The 16,193-nt window shown below is 41.6% G+C and overlaps 1 protein-coding gene across 3 annotated transcripts; it reads left to right on the top strand.

The window, feature by feature from the left end:
• The first annotated feature begins 699 nt into the window (after nt 1-699).
• On the top strand, nt 700-15,258 carry prickle3 (prickle homolog 3). Of its 3 annotated transcripts, none has more exons than XM_077513337.1 (11): nt 700-754; nt 5,063-5,145; nt 7,657-7,840; nt 8,849-8,962; nt 9,126-9,263; nt 9,653-9,856; nt 9,965-10,151; nt 11,655-11,954; nt 12,039-12,335; nt 12,403-12,765; nt 14,211-15,258. In XM_077513337.1, the coding sequence occupies exons 2-11, from the start codon at nt 5,099-5,101 to the stop codon at nt 14,612-14,614; spliced, it is 2,238 nt and encodes a 745-aa protein (XP_077369463.1). In that variant the 5' UTR covers nt 700-754; nt 5,063-5,098; the 3' UTR covers nt 14,615-15,258. The 3 variants fall into 3 exon arrangements, with proteins under 3 accessions (XP_077369463.1, XP_077369462.1, XP_077369461.1); XM_077513336.1 differs by lacking the exon at nt 700-754 and adding an exon at nt 770-1,233 and having other exon boundaries at nt 5,066-5,145; XM_077513335.1 differs by lacking the exon at nt 700-754 and adding an exon at nt 770-1,233.
• Nucleotides 15,259-16,193: the final 935 nt, after the last annotated feature.

Genomic DNA, 16,193 nt, shown 5'->3' with positions numbered 1-16,193 from the left:
GGTAGCTCAGTCCAAATCCAAATACATTTACATTCAAATTAAATCAAATGAATAACGTAAATAGTAATTAATTCTAATATAACTAGGTATGGAAAAGGATCATTTTCTCATTTTATTTTTAAAATCAGGTTTGTGTGTGATTATTTTTTGAGTAAAATCACATTGAATGATGTTTATTAACCTTTAATGCTGACACTTGAATATACTGTATGTAGGTGTATTAATTTTTGCATACACATGAATAAAAATTTGAAACAGACATTGCGAAAGGTATAGGACAGGTGCACGTTTCTTTTTTAATTTATTTGAATCAAAGCAATTCTGTACGCAAAAAAAATGTGACACATACTGTAATTGTAGTTTCTGTGAGAATGGGTACGGTTTATTTTTGTTCTCTTTAGAACACAATGTGTGGCTAATGGGGAGGCGTTTAAACCCCCCCCCCACACACACACACACACACACACACACACGCTGCAGACTCAAAGTAAATTTTAAGAATGAAGACTCACTAGGAATAAATGGTATCAAAAGTAAAACGTTCCTCTTTAAAACCTATAGTAAATAGTTTATTTATAATGCATCAATAAGTAATTTATTTGAATTCTTTATTATGTTTTTACGAACACAATAGGCATATAAAGGTATTTTGTTCTAGTGTGTATGCCGTAGTTAGAGGCCGATCTTCTGCGCATGCGCGTCACCGATCGTGCAAGATCACCGATAGTCTTGACACACACCTCGCTTTCACAAGGTAAAAACGAGAGGTTGGTCAAGTTAACAGGAACTTTTAATCTTCCCGTAGTAGGAGGGCTAAGCCTTCAAAACAAAACCTACGTCAATGTCAACGGCCATATCTAAATCGTCTTGTGCGTCTCTTAAATATCTAAATTTCGTCATTAATTTGCTATCTGTGTGTAGGCTTCTTTTATTTGAGTGTCTTCGAGTATTTACTAAAACTCGTTCTGACCTGTATCTGACTTTGAAAGGCAGAAGGAAGTTGGTCTCTCTTAGTCATGAATACTGAAGTTGTTAGCGCAAAGCGTTCGGGGACTTCGAGGTAGTTTGGTGGCAACATCATGTAGTTTATATAGCATACATATTGAAAATTGAGACGTTTCCGTATGTCTCCACTTTGTTCTTCTCTCTTTGGATACTGGAGTGCATTTTCGAACGCACACTTCCTCCGTCATGTTTCTCCGCGGGTCTAAAAAGCGACGAACCAACCACTCGGTAAGTGTTTGCTGTCGATGTACATTTGACTTCTGTCACCTCCACTTTGAAATACGATTCCGCATTTATTTTTTATTCATTGTTTTACGTATTTTGAACTGTCTGAACATTGTCTTTTGAAACTCGCCTTAAAGTCCGAAAGTAAACTTTTTTTTCCTACCTGGCTTTGTGCTCTTTTTGGGTCAAATCACCACTTTGAAAAAAAAAACGGTAATAAAATAAAATAAATAAAAGCTAATTTCGTGTTTATTTGTCATACTGTGTCCCATAAAGTTCCACATTTTTTTGTGACTTGGGATGTTCAATGTGAGTCTGGGGAGTGGGAAATTACGTCACAACCTTTTGCGGGGCAGGTTTGGATAATGCAGATGTAAACGTGACCTTTTAAAAATAATAATAATAATAATAACAATAGGCGCCAGGGTACTTCCGGGTGGCAGAAAGTGATTTGTGACTTTTCACTGACTGACAGACTTAAATTGAAAACGAAAACTTGTATTAGTCATTAGGGTTGTTGCCAGACAAAGGCTACTTCAACGGATGAGTGTTTTGCTTTTCTTTTTTCCATTTATGAAAAATTATAATTAATGCGGCCCACCTGTGGGTTAGGAGGAGATATGAAGTGGATGTCATGAATCAGGGGTGGCCATGTCCAGTCCTCGAGAGCCCCTATCCAGCCTGTTAATGTCTCCCTCCGCCAACACACCTGATTCATATGACCAGGATTGTTATTGCTATCAGGCTTCTGCAAAGCTTGCTGATGAACTGATAATAATTTTCATTCAGGTGTGTTGGAGGAGGGAGACATCTAAAACAGGCTGCCTAGGGTGGGGCTCTCAAGGGTCGGTCTTGGGCACCTCTGTGGTAAATAGTTGGACAGAAAATTGCAAGACTGAGCAGATGTGCAGTAGCCGATGCATGCATCCATCTGTCCATCCATCCATTCATCCGGTTTGTGGAAGGCGGGGGGGGGGGGGGGGAGGGGGGGTCAGTTTCAAAGCTTGTTTGGTATAAAGAGAAACAAAGCAAAAAAAAAACAAACAAAAAAAACCTTCAGCTATTGATTATTTTTAGATCAGGTATACAGATTTTCCCCTAGAGTAATTGGGCAAACATTAATTTTGCATTTTTTTTTTTTTTTAAGAACTTTTTATTTATCACACACACAATCCAACAAAGAGATGTACATCTCTCAGTATTCCGGTCTCATAACAATTCACCTTGTATACGAAAATAAATTATTGGATAATCCAATCCGGTTCAGTCCTCAATTTTGCATTCTTGACCACAATAACGTGCATGTATTATTGTTTCACTTGGTGTTGCCATTCTGTCATTCAATTCTACTGTAGAATCTGTGTCTTCAATTGTGTATGGCTTTAAAAGGCAGGACCGGGCCTGGTGAGTGACGTGGGTGTCAGCGAATGAGCGTGTAGTGTTGGCTGGCTGTTAACGGTAGACGTGTTAGCCGGTGCGCATTTTGAAATGACTTGTGTGAATTTTGGCCATCGGCAGCTCGTATATGAATTGTGCGTGCATTACGTGTTTGTATTCTTACCATTTGATCAATTCACTTTTTCTTGTAATCAGGTTGCTTGCGTTATTCAATTTAGTCGTCGTCATTCAAGTACTGAGCAGACTGTGCTCAAGTTTGAGCTTGCTTGGGTAAAAGCAACACATACCCATGCATGCAGGTCACTCTTTGTGTGCACAAGTCGCAAGAATGACAATACTAGGGTGTTCGCTTGGTGTCATTTCATCTGCCGACTCTGAATGACACGTCGGCAAAAACAAAACAAAAATGGTGTCCTGTTATCAATGTGGGGCGTCCAAAGGTGTTTTGAATCCCGCGGCCATTTACTCCCATTCCCGGTTATAGTAATGATCAGTTGCAGTGTTGAATGTACACACGCACTTTCTTGTGTGCCTCCCAGCCTCAGTTTGCTTGCGAGTGTTACGAAACAACTGGCGCCACCATTCATACATTCGTTCGTTTCCTACGTTGGAGTGCAGCATGTATTGTTTGCTGACTGACTTACTTACTGCACACGCAACAAAGAGATAAATGCAACACTCTTCTGTGTTATTGGGAAATGGTGGGATTCGATAAATGAAAAACTATCCTAAATTATTGCAGGCTTTGTAATTGTGTTTTGATAAAGAAATTTAGTTGATACAATTAACCGTTTTTCAGTTAGGGTGAATTCTGAACTTTCCATTCAGTCATTTTCCAAACTTTATATCCTCACTTAAAAAAATTCAATCCAAAATGTTCACAGTATTTGCAAATGGATGTACAATTACACAATGTTTTTTTTTTCCTTTGTTATTGTTGTTTAATCCATACAATACTGTCTGGGCTGCAACCGTCCATCAGTGTTACTGTACAAGTATCCATAAAAGCAAGCTTGATCTGAACGCAACTGCAAATGTGGCTGCACTCATAAACAAGGGAAAAAAATAAGCAGGTACGTGCATGTATCCTGTTCAAACCTTACCACACCTCCTTTCGTTTTATTGCTTTGCCCATGAAACTGTCTGCTTCCAAGTACCGTGTACTGCAATTACAGCATGACAGTGTATGTTTAAGTAGAAGGGTGAGCAAACAGTTGAGTCACGTGCGTGCATGTTTTGTCCATTGTGTGGAAAAGAAAACACCCATCAAAGTACTTACAGTGCTTCTAAGAGGTGTGGTGTTAAATGAGCACCAACATATTTATTGCTGAAATTGTGCGCTTGTTAATGTGAAATCGGAGGAAAAGAAAGTGGGGAAGGGTGCAGCGCTCATCCTGTGCCTACTTCCTTCCGGCCAGCTCCAAAACCTGCATGCAGGATGGAGTACACACACGCGAGTGCACACACCAAGGCTGCAAAGAAGCGCTTTTGCATCGCAATTTGCGAGTCAAAATCTGCATGTTGTGCCTCATCAAAACACATTAGCAAAACTGAGAAGCAAATGTAGTTATTTATTTTACAATAATCCGCCAAGATGATCTGAAAAAGCTTCGCCGTGCTGGATATGCTCGAGTCTTGTCACCTACACACAATTAGCTAGCCAGCAACGAGCTTCGTCTGGCTCGCTAGAGTGCCAAAACAAGTTGTGGGGTTGAAATTAAGTAAGTAAAAATTGATAGAGCTTCTCAGTTATTTTTTGTTAACCACACCCACCTTTACACAACTATAAATCGTCTTTTTTTTTTTTTTTATATAATATTGTTGTCAGTACACTTCTGTAGAGGAGCTAATATGCTTTACACACTCTTTAATAATGAGTGTGCCACTGCCACCTACTGTAATGGAAGTGCAATTACACATTATTCTAGTATGGCAAAAAACAACAACTTTTCCCCGAGGTCACACGCGGCCCCACTAGCATCGCACCACACCACTTTGACGGTACACATATGAATCATGATGATGCAGGATTCCCATTCATTCAATCCGTGTGCCAACTATAGGTAAGGCAAGTGTATTTGTATAGCACATTTCATACACAAGGCAACTCAATGTGCTTTACACAAGGAAAGACAACACATAAGCATCAACAAACACAGTAGTTAACATTCAGAGGAAGAAGAGTAAATAAAAGTAGGTTACAAAATTTACTAAAAGAACATACAATGACAATATTAAAACATTATTCAGCAAACTTTAAAACATTTAGCATATGGAGTTTAAAATAATAAAAATAATAATTAAAAAGGAAGAAGAAAAAAACTATAGGCAGGCTTTTTCACCATACTGTGCGGGAAAGACGAATGGCTGCGTGAAGAGCGAGTCGGCCCAGCTTGCGGTGGGAACCGATGTGAGCTGAGCTTCTTGTTTCCAGCAGGAGGAAGAGGACCCGGACAGAGGGCAGCCCTGCATGCGCTGCGGAGACCAGTGCCCCGGCTTCCGCGTCCATGGATGGAGGTACGAGCTGAAGGCGCCCCGACAGATTGTGACTTTGCCGGGCCTCCTTGGCAGGAAGTGTTTTAATTACTCACGAGGTCACATTTCCTCCCTGTGCTTTTTGTTGCTTGTGTGAAAATGCACCAATTAGCAAGGTTTGTGCATGTTACATCTATATTGAGGCCAAAACTTGATGTTTTCCCCCATATCATGTTTGGGGCTCCGTAATGGATGATGTAACATTATAGAGAACACTTTTTGGTAGTAAGACAGATCACATGTGACTTATCATCATGAATTGAAATATTAGGGTAACTGAATGACTAAGATGTATGGGGTCAGCATGTCAGACCTCAGAGGCTTGGTCAATTGTATTTTCCCTCTTTAACCAATTTAGATTCTGATCATCCACAGTAGAGTAGCTCAGCTGCCGCCGCCGGCTGTGATCCATCTTGCTCTCACACGTCTTCAATTGAGCGCGGGAGGCAGATGCTGCTCCGGTCAGCAACGAGCCAATTGAGTTACTTTTCACCCACAGACCCCCCACAAGTCTTAACAGTCGCCATCATTATTGCTATGTCACAAATTTGGCATTGGAGAGACCCTGCTGATTCTTTGGACCAGATCTAAGGGGGATGCCAACCATCTTAACTCAATCTCATGAGGTGGCCATTTTGTTACTTCCTGTTGACTGAAAATGACATCACAGTTGCTCAGGGCTCGGGTAGCAACCTGTGCTTGCATTAGATGCGCTTAGATTATCTTGGCACAGAAGAAGGATTTTATTACCAGCATAGATGCTATTCCTTAGCCAATCTATAGCGTTTTCCATTATGTATTAGCACTAAACTAGCATAATTTTTAAAGCAAAGTTAAATGGTCTTTTGAAATCCACAAGGTGGAATTGTAACTGTGTTGACACGTGGTGGATACTTACTGGTACTTCTGTTATTCAAACATGGATCATATTTCTCCATGAAGCACATAAAATGTCATGTTGAAAGCTTGTCAGACTTGACAACAGTAACTATGATGAGGCAGGTGTGATCCAAAAGCCCGTTGCATAGCTGAAAGTCGCTTTCATCACCTGGAGGACGATGACCGTGTGGTCTCCAGCTGTTTCCGTACACCCACCGAAACTCGCATGTCCTGTTTTGCTAACATAAACTAGACATGCTGCATGGTCCAGGTGTTTAATTCATACAAGCTCGTAACGCAAAACACATCTAAAATCTTTCCCTATTGTAATGAAGGGAAATGCTGTTAATCCATTTTCGAAGATTGGCCGTTGTTTGCCAAAACACTGCTTGTTGTCAAGTGAGTTGATTGATTTCAGTGCCAGCATACATTGCATCGTATCAAAAATATTTGCTTGCAAATCCAAGCAGAGGTTTTAGCCATATGACTGCTCGTATTGCGTGCAACATTTAACTCGAGGCACTTGTATGTCAAGGCACCACTGCAGCTTACATCAGATCAGGCTTTCTCAAACTTTTCAGGACCACGAACCCTTAAAGGCGAGAACATTTTTCGATGTGACATCCAGTGTAGAAACTTGAATTTCACAGAAGAGCTGGTGCGAAACCGTCTTCCACCTGCCTGTTGAAAAACGTACTTGACGAATATATTCGTTGGTGGCAATAAATGGTTAAATTCCAGTTGACGAATGTAAACGTCAACGGCAGTGAATGATTTGACTGGCCCAAGGCTAAAGTAGCAAGGATTAATTGGCTCTGTGTTAGTTATGCACTTTTTATCAAAAATGATAACACATCATTCATTGCAAATTATTTTGCTGCCAAGTTACGGCTCGCAGGCCCCTAGGTGTCCCCCGACCCCAGTTTGAGAACCAAAACCTTCAAGCGTACTCTCTTATTAAGCAGAATGGAAATAGCTGGAATTTAAGATGTGGTGCAGCTGATTTTCGTATTTGCCTGGGATAAAGCAGCTTTATGCCAACTGGTACCAGCTGGCAGCCTCTTACACAACAGAGATGTACATGCAATACTTTATGCCACATGGTCGCCCTCGCACAACAGGATAACACCCCTCCGTCTCTGTCTCGCCGCAAACGAGCCCACCCGCCCGGCAACAGATGTGGAGTCCAAGGACACGGCTGAGAGGGAGATTACGGCTCCCATCTTCTCCCCTCTGGCTTAGGCCACTGACCTGGTTTCCCGCCTGTTTGGGACACAAATGAAGGGACTTTGTGCCCCTAATGCAAAGTGGGATGTTGGTGGGAAAACAAGTCGGGATCTCTGCGCTTCACTTTGGTCGGTGATGGGATTAAAATGAAATTTAGTCATCGTGTGTGAACGGTGAACTAAACGTTGTTAGATTTTACAAGTGAAACACAGCTGAACTATACCGAACAAATTTACATTGCTGAAGGGAAAAAACAAAACGTTTAATTCAGTCATTCTTCCACGTTCCACTAGTAGGAACCAATGTTCGTACTAAATAAAGGAAGAGCAGCACCGTGAGATGATTTCACTGGCGGTGACGTGCATCCTGGTGTCATTGCGTCCACAGGAAGATCTGCGTGCACTGCAAGTGTGTGCGAGAGGAGCACGCCATGCGCTCAATGCCGGGTCAGCTGGAGAAGATGATGACGAAGCTGGTGTCAGACTTCCAGAGGCACTCCATCTCCGACGATGACTCGGGCTGCGCCTCTGAGGAATATGCCTGGGTTCCCCCCGGCCTCAAGCCCGAGCAGGTGAGGGAGCAATTTTTTTACCCTCTTCGGAAAAAAAAGAATCTTCAAACCCTTTCTTAAAGTTGGTTTCAAGGCAACATACCTAAAGATTTATGATTAATATTTTTTTTGTAATTCGAACCACCTTTCCTCCAAATATTTCCAGGTTATGTTGCTCAGATAGGATAGAAAAGGAAAGTTCCAGTTGTGGAAGCCCCAGTCTCCTTGGCTGACCCTGTGCCGATCCCCTCATCTTCTAATTCTAATCTCAACCCAGTCATTGTCAGCCAGCAACCGGGGTTTACACTCTAGGGTGCTTGCTTTAAATGTTTTTGCTTGCGTCATCACAACATTATGTTTCTGCTGTGTTGCGTCAGTGACAAAAATCTTTTCCGGTGACCAAATTTTGGTATATCCCTATTCGCATGTCGAGATACCACTGTACTCGAGATCTATTTGGAGACCTTTTGCTTTTTGTGCCAAACATTTCAAACTGATTATAATGTGATTCTTTGCAATTCCAAGTCCTTTAAAATATTTGTTTTTCTTAAATCAGTGAATCATCCTTTTTTTCCTGTGAATACTGCCTTGCATGTTTGCCAGTATTTTTTATTTATTTATTTATCAGTTTTTATTTTTATCAGGATTTTTTTTTCTTACTTTTTTTTTTAATTTTTTACCTGTTTTGATTTCTGTGAATGTCCTTGTCTGTCTATTTTTCCCAGTTTTTTTTAAACACTTTTTTTTTTTTTTTCTCGGTGCATACACTTGTCTGCCTATTATTACCATTTTTTTTACCACTTATCTACCTTGTATATTTATCTGGATTTTTACCTGTTTTTTGACATTTTTTTTCTTCTTCTTGTAACCATTTTTTTTTCCTTTTAACCAGTTTTTTCCCCCCCCCCACGAATATGCGCACATGCTTTCTACCTTACAGGATTACCAGTATTTTTACCAGTTTTTAAAAAATCTTTCTTTTAACCATTTTTTTTTTAAATTCTGTGAATACACTTGTCTGCTTTGCAGGTTTACCAATATTTTCGCAACTTGCCAGAGGACAGGGTGCCCTTTGTGAACAGTGTTGGAGAACGACACCGAATTAAACAGCTGCTGCATCAACTTCCTGCGCATGACAGTGAGGTAACATCTCTCTCTCAATTGATGAATCACGTTCTCAAAACGAGACCTCAAAGAGACCTCGTCACTCTGTGGATAAAACCTTTTTTGCAGTTGCATAGTTGTTATACAGGTGTTATTTTGGAACCGTGATGCATGTGATTTCTTGTTGCGTGTCATCTCACAGCCGCACTACTGCAGCTCGCTAAACGAGGAGGAGAAGCGGGAGTTGCGTTTGTTCAGCCAGCAAAGGAAACGAGACAACGTGGGCCGAGGCGTTGTCAGGCTCTTCCCCGTCACCATGACCGGAGCCGTCTGCAAGCAGGTAGAGCAGCATTTTTATTTTGTACTCGTACATTAAATGTAGCAGTCTCTAATAATGAATGAATTAATGACATTCCTCTTTGTCAGTCCTTCTCAAATGATTTGATTTATTTTCTACTACATTCTTATGAAATCACAATGTCCCATCACTGGTGAGCTTTTTTTTTTAGAACAGGCTACTTATGTGCTACTTAACCATATTTTTAGCATTAGCATTCCTATATTAGAGCACAGAATGCTAAAATGCCTCCTGCTTCTTGATTTGTTTTGACTGCCAGTAACTCTTTGAAATATTAGGTCCAATAACTCATTCCAGGACTGAATTCATTCATTTTTTTCAATTGAGTCTCACCATGAAAAGACCAAACACCTTAAGCTTCCCTCCCCCAGTGTGGCCTAAAGATCAGCGGCGGCGACATGGCCGTGTTCGCCAGCCGGGCGGGAAACGGCACGTGTTGGCACCCTCAGTGTTTCCAGTGCGCCTTCTGCCACGAGCTGCTGGTCGACCTCATCTACTTCTACCACGACGGACGCATCTACTGCGGCCGGCATCACGCTGAGAGGCTCAAGCCCCGATGTCAGGCCTGCGATGAGGTGACAAATTGCAACGCCAAAATTTTCATTTGCTAAATTGTTCAGCTCTACTTTGTAGCGATTTCATTTCATTGTCGTAACCTGAGGCCTGTTTCTTTGCACTGCAAGATCATTTTTGCAGACGAATGCACAGAGGCGGAAGGAAGGTTCTGGCACATGAAGCACTTCAGCTGTTTTGAGTGCGAGGCAGCGCTGGGTGGTCAGCGGTACATCATGCAAGAGTGCCGGCCGTACTGCTGCTCGTGCTACGAGTCCCTCTACGCCGAGTACTGTGACACCTGCGGGGAACAAATAGGTACTAATACCAAAATGTTTCCAAACATGAAACAGGGATTTTCCTGTCTTAAATTGAGGCAGAGGTGGTATCACCCTGACTGTGATGGGTGACTACCGATACGAAGGTCTGTCTTATTTTAAGGTATCGGTACTCGCACCAGTCACCGATACCATTATGGGCCGCCCTCCTGCAGCCATTTTACAATCAGGAACTAGAAATTAGAAAGCGCTGGAGCGCTGTGTTGAGCGATGTCAGTGGCTCAGGCTGGATGTGGAAGTAAATTTGGTGGAGGTGGCCACCTCTAAATTTTGTACACAGGAAAAACCCTGGTGTAGAAAACGCTCGTCTATTATTCACAAATCAAGAACCATCTGCAACAGGTGAAAATCTGCATTGTTCTGGCAAACAACTTCTATGATGAATAAAGTTCTTGTTTGTGCACAGCTGACGTCTTTACATTAACATATTGGCAACAGAGGTGGAATTTCACTTTGCGCAGCTGTCCTCGTTGCGAGGTGCCGCTGGTACAAATCTTTTAAAGGGTAGTCAACCTTAAACATTTCTTGACAATCATATTTTATATGTGACCCACCTAGTCTAAACATGACATTCTGATTTAATATTATATTTGTGGAATATGACTTATGAAGCAAAATCCAGCCGTTCTTATCATTCTCAGAAGGCGGCCATTTTTCCATTTGACGTTGACTGAAGATGACGTCACAGTTGCTCAGGCCAACGGCCAATCACAGCTCACATGTTTTCTGAAGCTAAGATGTGATTGGTTGTTACCTGAGACCTGAGCAACTGTGATACCATTTTCACTCGACAGCAAGTGGCAAAATGGCCGCCCCCTCCAGATGGATAAAAATGGGTGAATCTGCTTGCTAAATTTGTATTCCACAAACTATATTTTTTTGGGGGGGTGAACTTCCCCTTTAAGACTGGATGTGATCGGACTAGCCGAAGCTAGCGAGGCTAACCGCTATTCTCATCCACCGCCATCTTATTTTCAGTCTTTCAGTCCGGCACGGACATGGGAAGACGGCGTTGCCTAGATGGCTGGACATTTAGTTGCTATACCGAGCATTAAAATTCTTTTCGCACTGCACTTAGCAAGAAGCAGCATGCCATCTACAAACCCATTCATTGTGTATGTGCTGCTAGGGCGCCATTAAATCCAGTAGAAATGAAATCAAATGTACTGTAGTAATTGAGGGAAAAACATTTTGTTACTAGATGTATACAATGTTGCTTTTTTTTTTTTTTTTCTTTTTTTTTTTTTTTAAACTGTGATTTACATGATTTAAGCATCGTCACATAAGTAATTAAACTTTTGAGTCAAGGTAGCAATGTATTCATTTTTTTTCTGTACCTGATAAATAGAAATGAATGTGCCCTAGAAGCAAACTCAAACCTATGTTTCTTTATTTATTTATTTATTTATTTATTTATTTATTATTTTTATTTATTTATGTATTTATTTTTTTGCTCCCCCAAATGACCAATATCCCATTACAGGCATCGGCCAGAGCCAGATGACATACGAGGGTCAACGCTGGCACGCGGCCGAGTTTTGTTTCTGCTGCGCCCGTTGCCGCCTGCCTCTACTGGGCCGCCCCTTCCTGCCCCGACGGGGGCTCATCTTCTGCTCCAGGGCCTGTTCGCTCGGGGAGGACCCCGACAACTCAGACTCCTGCGACTCGGCCCTCCACGGCCGGCCTTTCCAGCACAGACGCTGTGGGCCGGCCCGGCCATGCCAGCAACTGCAGTGCGGTTCCCCGTTACAACCAATAGAGGGCGTCAACCCCGTTATGGGTAGTAAGTATTACAGCCTTGACGCTGTTAAAGCTGCTTGCAAGGTTTCATTGTATTGCTAAACTTTGCTCCTTTTTTTTTTCTTAGGTGTCAACTGTTCAACTGCAGTTGAAAACGGAGTCGGTTCCCCTGGTGGTCTTGGTCATCCACGAGGCTCCTATTCACCGCTTCCGCACATCCATCGAGGGAATGGCCTCGGGCCATCTTGGCCAAGCGACATCCCACATTACACTTTGCTGCCAAACGACGGCAAACGCAAACCACCCGCTGGCGACCTTTTAAATGGATGTTCTGCACAACCTCCGACGAGTCTGTGTTCTAGAGGAACCTCGACCGGTCAAGACTGTAGGAAGTGGGTGGAAAAGACCAATCAAGTCATGAGAGGTGATCATCGTTAAGTCATCAGTTACAAATGTTTTTGTTTAAAGCCTCATCTGACTTTCTCGTCCAGACTCTCTCCAGACGACGACGACGACGATGACGTCGCACGTCGAGCCGCCTCCGATTCCCGTCAAGTCTCGAGACCTCGCGTTGCCGCAGGATTCATCCCCCTTGACCGCCCCCCAGCCGGAGGACAGCCCACCCGGCTCGCCGCCCCCGCTGTCTCGAAGCGGGACGGCGAGGGTCAGCTTCCGAGAACCGATCAGCAGCAGCTACTCGGTCGAGGAGGATGAGGAAGAGGAGCACCGAGAGGAGCCGCAAGAAAATGACGACAGCCCTCAGGAGGAGGATGAGGAGGAGGAGGAGGAGGAAGGAGGGTTCAGACGCAGGCTGCATCTGCAAAAAGGAATCCCACCACAGATGGATCTGTTGGGTAAGAATAGGAGGATGGTGAACCGCCGTTTGGTGCGGGGTGTACCTTCCAGATTTACCTGTTATAGGTGAAAATCTACACTGATCAGTAGGAGTGTGACGATATATCGATATTGCGATAAATTATGATACTTTGTCTCCCGCAAGATTAGCGATACGCCGACGCTAAGGATCAATATTTGTAGTTAATATACAGCCACTATTATGGATCCATTGTTTATTACTTATTGAGCAATGACTTGGCGAGCCACTAGGGGGAGCGCCTCATAAGAGTGGCGGGGAAATGTAAGTGTTCAGGCAAAAAAGACTCATGAGCTTACTTTTACTTGCGTAAGACATTTATCTGTCCAGCAACTGACTCAGTTTTGTACGACGGCGAATTAGGGCCACGTAGAAAATGTTTTTGTTTTAGAGGACGGAGAAAAAAAAGTGGCAAATTTGCCAGTTTATAAACTGGCAAGTTCGCAAGACACAGTTCGCAAAATGTCTACGATGGAAGAACTCGTTAAAATGTACTTTTCGGTTAGGTTTTCAAACAAGGAGATACTAATTGCTTTAGCAGAGATTAAACAATATAATAGTTGCCAGTTTCTAAAGTGGCAAATTTGCCACTTTTTTTCTTGTCATATTAAAAAGTGGCAAATTTGCCACCTTTTTTCTTGTCATGTTGCCCCTGCCCTCTAAAAAATATATATATATATATATATATATACACGTGGCCTAATACACTGTCGTAGTTCTGCATACGCTTCTATTAGAAAAATGTGTATTTTCAAGTTTTAAAACATTTCATTTTTTGGCTTTTTGAAGCACACAATTTCTGCTTTCATTGATTTCATTGGATTTAATATTTAAGTAATTTTATTTATTTACTTAGTTACTTTTGTAAAAAATTGTCACAGTTTCTAAAATGAAAGACAAATTTGTTCACAGAAAGTTGTCTCTGTTAAGAAGACATTTGTATTAGTACTCACTGTGAAGAAGACACCAGTTTTAATGTTGTGTTCCAGTGATGGCACAAAAAGAAACTATTCTCTCATTGAAAAAACAGTTTATGTCTTGAGTAGTTTTATCGTAGATTATCGTGAATTTATGGTAATAAATCCACGATAATCTACTTGACCAATATCGATAATTGCCTTGTTATATCGTGAGCCTCGTATCATATTGTATCGTGAGGTACCCAGAGGTTCCCACCCCTACTGATCAGATTCAAAACGATTTTTAAAATAGTTTTACAGCTAGTTTTTAATCTGGATTTAAAAGTATTCCCACTTCATTGATATGTTTTTAATCTTTAACATTCACATTATTCACTCTGAGAACAAAGAATGCCAGCAGTACAGAGAGAAAAGGGATTTTTATGGGTGATTTTGGGGGGCGTCTCCTACTCTCATTCATAACGTAGTTTGTTTGTTTTTTGGTCTGTTTCTTTGTGTTGACCAGAGGGATCTTTCCAGAAACGGAATCGGTACCGCGTTTCATCCGACCCCTCCTTCCTCCCCGCCAGTCGTTCGCAGGTCGAACGCCCTCGACTGGACACGGCGGAGGGCCGAGGCGAAAGAGAAAGTGACGCCTCCTCGCCCGTCCTGCACTCAAGGTCGAGCCGGCGCAGGCACGAAGACTCGTGTTCCACGTGCTCGTCTTCGTCCGACTCTGAGCAGGAGGGCTTCTTCCTGGGGCGGCCCATTCCACTGCCGCCGCAGCTGCGGAAGAGTCCGTCCCAAAAACGAGCAGCAGAAGAAGAAGAAGAGGAGCCGCCTCGATGGGGACTGAGGGACAGTTTCAGGCGCAGACGTGCTCACAGTCTCGGTGCTAAGGATAAAGATAAAAATTGCTCGGTGTCTTGACGTAGAACATCAGAATGTCTCGCGCTTCTGAGGTTTGGGGTTTGAATCGGTGTCTGCAGGTTAGGAAAAAAAGCCACGCAAGCATGGCTCCCTGACTCCAATCTTCAAAAATGGCAAAAAAAAACCAACTGAAAAAATCTGTTTTTCTGATTTTGCTATTTATAGGTATACAGTACTGTATGTTGATGTAAAATCAACATTTTTGCATTATTTAAGAAACTACTGACAGTATAATTGGGGTAGCTGTATATTTTTGGAAAGTCATTTATTATTAATGCCATTATTATGCACAGACAAGAATATATTCCACCTGTGATAAGTCTTAATATGAAATTTAACACAGACTAAAAGAACGTGGTTCTCCGATCGATCGAATTTGTGTGAAATAGTACGTGAGCAGCGTATGTCTCTCAATGCCTTTTATTGCCGATCACAAAAATAAACCAATTACCCCTAGCTAGTACTTTGCAACCTGCAGCCAACAATAGAGTCCAGCCTGTATACAATGTGGTGTCCCCTCCCACTTTGTGTAATACTGCACGTTACACACCAAACCAGTAACTGAATCATAATTTTTGTGAATTTTCTACACTTTCAATTTGAATTTATGTCCTGCTTTTGTATAATAAAGGAATGAAAATTTGGATGTTTTTTGTTTTGTTTTCTCTAATAAAAAATAATGGACAGATTCATCAATTATAAAAATAATCATTATGAGCACTCTAAAATTGAAAGATGTTAAGCTAATCCATGTGATTAGAATTGATATCGGCCAATATTTCACTCATGGATGCTCAGTAGTGGAATCGGCAGCTTAAAACCCTGATCGGATTGCCCCTAAAATAAATATATAATAATACATAGTGTCCACTGTGTATATTTGCATACTTCAATCAGTTTTGTTATGATTGTTTTTTGTTAATGCAATTGTGATGAAAGCTTAGTGAAGATGACATTTTATGGTGTCTTATTTTTGGTTTGCCTTCTCTGTTTGCCGCTGAAAATATGATTGACATATAAAATACCACATGGCATGGTCAGATGTCTCATTCAAAAGATGCAGCCATTGGATGAGATTCACCTGTTTTAGGTGTTTGCCTGGAGAAAAGCACTGCAAGCAAGCATGGAGACTTTTACTTGGAGTTTTCTCCAGGCACCCTGGCTTTTTCTCATATTCCAACATGTATGTTAGGATAAATAAAACAGAATTATTTATCCTGTTAAAAAATGTCCTCATCTCATGTTTTTAATGGTTGGTCTGTGACCAATCAATTTAAATACGAAAACAACCACAGCCGAGTGTTCGGGTCAATACAGTAAAAGAAATTCATTTTGATATCTGAAATATTTAACATTGAACAAAAAGTCATTTATGTTTTTTAAAAAATGCTCAAGTGCTAACATTATAAAATCCATACATTCAATGTTGATTTTTTTTTTTTTTTAATTTAACATAGATGAAGAGTGTCAATGGTTGTGGGGGGGTCTGGTAGTGTGCGAATTGTTTCGGCGAAAATAATATAAATACAAATGCGTTCTTATAGGCGCTTGAAGGAAGATTTATTTATTTATTTATTTA

Source organism: Festucalex cinctus, chromosome 2 (genome assembly GCF_051991245.1).
Source record: "Festucalex cinctus isolate MCC-2025b chromosome 2, RoL_Fcin_1.0, whole genome shotgun sequence".
In the NCBI taxonomy this organism is placed as follows: Eukaryota; Metazoa; Chordata; class Actinopteri; order Syngnathiformes; family Syngnathidae; genus Festucalex; species Festucalex cinctus.
Note: the sequence above shows the minus strand (reverse complement) of the source record. Positions and strands in the feature narration are given on the sequence as shown.